Source organism: Myotis davidii, unplaced genomic scaffold (assembly GCF_000327345.1).
Source record: "Myotis davidii unplaced genomic scaffold, ASM32734v1 scaffold209, whole genome shotgun sequence".
Classification (NCBI taxonomy): domain Eukaryota; kingdom Metazoa; phylum Chordata; class Mammalia; order Chiroptera; family Vespertilionidae; genus Myotis; species Myotis davidii.
Genome location: NW_006300047.1, coordinates 1,301,607 through 1,305,470, shown reverse-complemented (window position 1 = coordinate 1,305,470; position 3,864 = coordinate 1,301,607). Strand labels below are relative to the sequence as shown.

Genomic DNA, 3,864 nt, shown 5'->3' with positions numbered 1-3,864 from the left:
GCAGGACTTACTGATGGGCACAGGTGTCAGGGGAGATGTTCCAAGGCCTTGGGTGGGTGGGGTCTCCGTTATGAGTGACATTTCAGGATGGCCTCTTGTCTGGTGGGAATGATGTGTAGGGTGTCCTTTCCCAAAACTTCTTCCTGCAAAATAACAGTGGCAACATTTGGGAATCAGCTGTACTACTGTGTCCGCAGAGTACCTGTGACTGGTTTTATCTCCGGGCCTGTGTGGTGGGAGTTCTAACTCAGGCATTTGAGGGGCACGGTCTTGAGTCAAGGTCACAGTTCCACCAGTTAGTATTCAAATTTGAACAAACACTGAACCCGTTACCATGGTCCACGAGACCCTTTGTGATTGGCCCCTGCCCGCCTGTATGCTTTTTACTTCCCCTTTTTTGCTTTTTGCTCACGTTACAGAAGACTTCCTTCTGGGCCTGGAAAGCCAGAAGCAAAGTATGTTCCTGCCTTCTGGGCTCTACTTTGGCTGTTTGCTCTGCCTGGAACCCTGGTGCCCATACCTTTCCACGGCTGCTCCTCTTCTTGCTCAATGTCACCTGGGCAGAGAGGTCCCCTGTGACTGCCAGGCTGACATGGCCCTCCTGCTTCCTCCCTGTCTCATCGGCCCATTTGGTTTTTCTTTCTGGTAGGACACGTTAATATCATCTCATTTATGTCTTTACTTAGGTTCTATTTGTTTCTTCCTAATAGAATTTTTGCTCCATGAGAAAATGGCTCTTTTATGGCACTTAACTCCTGTGTCCCCAGCCCTTAGAATATTGCCCGGCACACAGTTGAAGTTAAATAAACACTGAATGAGCCCATGCACACAGTTGTCCTCTCTGAGCTCCAGTTTCCCCGTCTGTGGTATGGGGATCTAATACCTGGCTTGCAGGGTGATTGTGAAAATTGTGACATAATGCATGTAGCGTACTCAGTCGAGTGCCTGGTATGCAGGAAGTGCTCAGTGAGGTCACAGTTGTTATCCACCGGGTGGCCCTGGGATGACTCAGATGAGTCGCTGACCACCTCTGAGGGGATGCCCTGCTGGTGCTCCCTGGAGAAGCCCGAGTGGAGTTGCCCAGGGAGGAAGCAGTTGGTGGCAGTTCAGGACCTGCGATGTGGAGCCTCTGCTCTTGGGACTCTGACTCGGAGCTTCCTTTGCAACAGCTGCATTCTGTGTGAGGTGCATCATGGCAGGTGCCGTGTCTCTGTTGGTGGGAGTCCTGGGCCTCCAGTGGAGCATCAGATGCAGCTCTGACAGTGTCCTGTCTGGGACCTGAGTCCTTGCCCAGACCTCTCTGAGTGGAAGTTCCGTGTGTGCCATGTGTATCAGTTGGGAAAGCTTTTGGCTGCAAGTAACAGCCCAACATACAGTGTTTTGAACAAAAGGAGGTCTACGTGTCAGAGGTAATAGGTTCCTAGTATTGGTTCACCAGCAAAATGACATCAAGGCTGGTTCTCTTGGTTTTCCCTCCAGGCGTGTTGCTTCATGGTAGCAAGATGCTGCTGGGCCCCACCCAATGTGTTTATGATTAGCATAAAGGATGGAAGAAGGAAGGAAGCCATTAGTATCTTTTCTTTTATCAGGAAGGCATAATTTCCCCGGAACCCTACCAGTGCACTTCTGCTTACATCTCATTAGTAGAACTTCTTAAGGTCAGCCTTATGAGAGGCTTAGGAAAGGAGTAATTAGGTATTGCAGTGGCATGGGAAAAGGATGATGGAGATAATGGTGAGATCCACCAACAAGCAGTGCCTGCATACTAGGAAACGTGTGTGTGTGTGTGTGTGTGTGTGTGTGTTTAATTCATTTTTTTATATATCCGAGAGGAAGGGAGAGGGAGAGAGACACGGAAACATCAATGATGAGAGAGAATCATTGCTCAGCTGACTCATCAATGATGAGAGAGAATCATTGATCAGCTGCCTCCTGCACACCCCCTACTCAGGATTGAGCCCTCAACCTGGGCAGGTGCCCTTGACTGGAATCAAACCCTGGACCTTTCAGTCCGCAGGCCGATGCTCTGTCCATGAGCCAAACCAACTAGGGCAGGAAACCTATATTTTAAATTAGATCATTGGTTCTCAACTGGAGATAATTTTGTTCCCCAGAGGGCATCTAGAGGCATTTTTTTAAAGTAAGATTTTTTTTTTTCTTTTTACAGAGAGAGGAAGGGAGAGGGAGAGATAGAGAGACATCCATGTGAGAGGTATACATCGACCAGCTGCCTCCTGCACGCCCCCTGCTGGGGATTGAGCCTGCAACCCAGGCATGTTCCCTGACTGGGAATCGAACCGGCAACTTTTCGATGCAGTGGGATGATACTCAATCAACTGAGCCATACCAGCCAGGGCTAGAGACATTTTTGTTGCCACAGCTAGGGTGTGCACGTGTGTACATGTGTGTGCATGTGCACACTAATAGTATTTAGTGGATTGAGGCCAGGGATGCTGCTAGACATCCTACAATTCATAGGGTGGCCTCCACCATCTGGCCCAAATGTCAGTAGCGCCAAGCTTGAGAAGCCCAGAGTTAGACTGCTCCAGACACATTCTTCAGATTTGGGGACCATAGTTTAGATGCTTTCCCTGTTTCAGTGACTGAGAAATGGTCAAACTTCATTGTGATGATGTAGATTATTGGTGCTGGTCCGGATTTTATTAAAGAGAAGGCTGATCCTAGTTGGGGACAGCTGTGTACTGTGTGTAGAAAGTCTTACTAGAAGGCTAATGTCAAACAGAACTAATTAAGCCTTGTTGCATTTCAGGATCACAGAACAATGACATGAAAAGACAATTTCTGCTGGAGCGACTGCTGGATGCCGTGAAACAGGTAAGAGGAAAGCTCATGTTTGACCTTGAGATCAAGTAGTAGTGTTAGATAATTCATGGGGAAGTCATTTCTGTCCTTCTATATAGACAGACTTACTTACTCTCACGTGGTACCTGGGAACAGTGAGGCCAGTAGTTTCCCCCAGAAAATGAGAGAGCAGGGAAGGCGATCAGAGGTAGGGACAGAGGTGTTCCTCTCTAAAGCCCTCTGGAGACCCCATCCTTCAGGGATGTCCCTTAGAGAAGGGTGTTGATGTGGGTTTCAACTCTTATGGGTACCAACCATGGTGGTTGGGTTAGGACTTTGTGAGCATAAGAACAGAGATGAGGAGGAATGAACCATGCCCAGGATCGGTGATGTGGATCCTTCAGGTGGGCTCTGCTCTGATTGGTTAATGCTATTTTGATGCCTGGTTTTTGGCTGGGTGGGAAGTGAGCTTTGACATAAGCTGGCTTAAGTTTGCTTGTCTGCATGTACCACATGCATCATTTATTGCACATTCAACATGTGCTAGGCTCTCTGCTAAGTGCTTTACTTTTAATCCTTCCAGCCACCCTGTGAGGTAGTTCCTACAATTATTTCCATTTTGTGGCTAAAGAAACTGAAGCTCAGAAAGGCCCAATAACTTGCTTAAGGTGTCACAGTCAATAAGTAGCAAGCAGAGCTGGGATCCAGCCCTGGGAATTCTGGGTAGCTCACACTTCGGAAGGGGTGACTGACAATGATATGCATGTAATCACAGTACAGGGAGATAGGAGATAAACACTTTATTAAAGGTGTGTGTTACGTGTTGATTGTGTTAGGTGTTAGGTGAGCTCAGAGACTTCACCATCTGCCCAAACTTCGAGGTGCCCTGATACAGTGCAAACAACACAGGCTCAGGTGTAGCTGACTCAAAGGCCAGTTTCATTTCTTCCCAGCTGTGTGTGCTTGGGCAATTCATCTAGCCTCTCTGGGCATCCTCCTCTGTAATCTGCTCACTGATCTCCACAGGCCTGTTGAGCGAATTGCATTTATTAAAGTAGGGAA

At 47.9% G+C, this 3,864-nt stretch overlaps 1 protein-coding gene across 1 annotated transcript in view; it reads left to right on the top strand.

The window, feature by feature from the left end:
• The window catches only part of LOC102763755 (sorting nexin-29), a 440,536-nt gene that overhangs the window by 34,112 nt on the left and 402,560 nt on the right, over positions 1-3,864 (top strand). Inside the window, exon 3 of the mRNA XM_015572131.1 lies at positions 2,771-2,835. Coding sequence (XP_015427617.1) covers positions 2,771-2,835 — 65 coding nt within the window. The remainder of the gene's footprint in view (positions 1-2,770; positions 2,836-3,864) is intronic.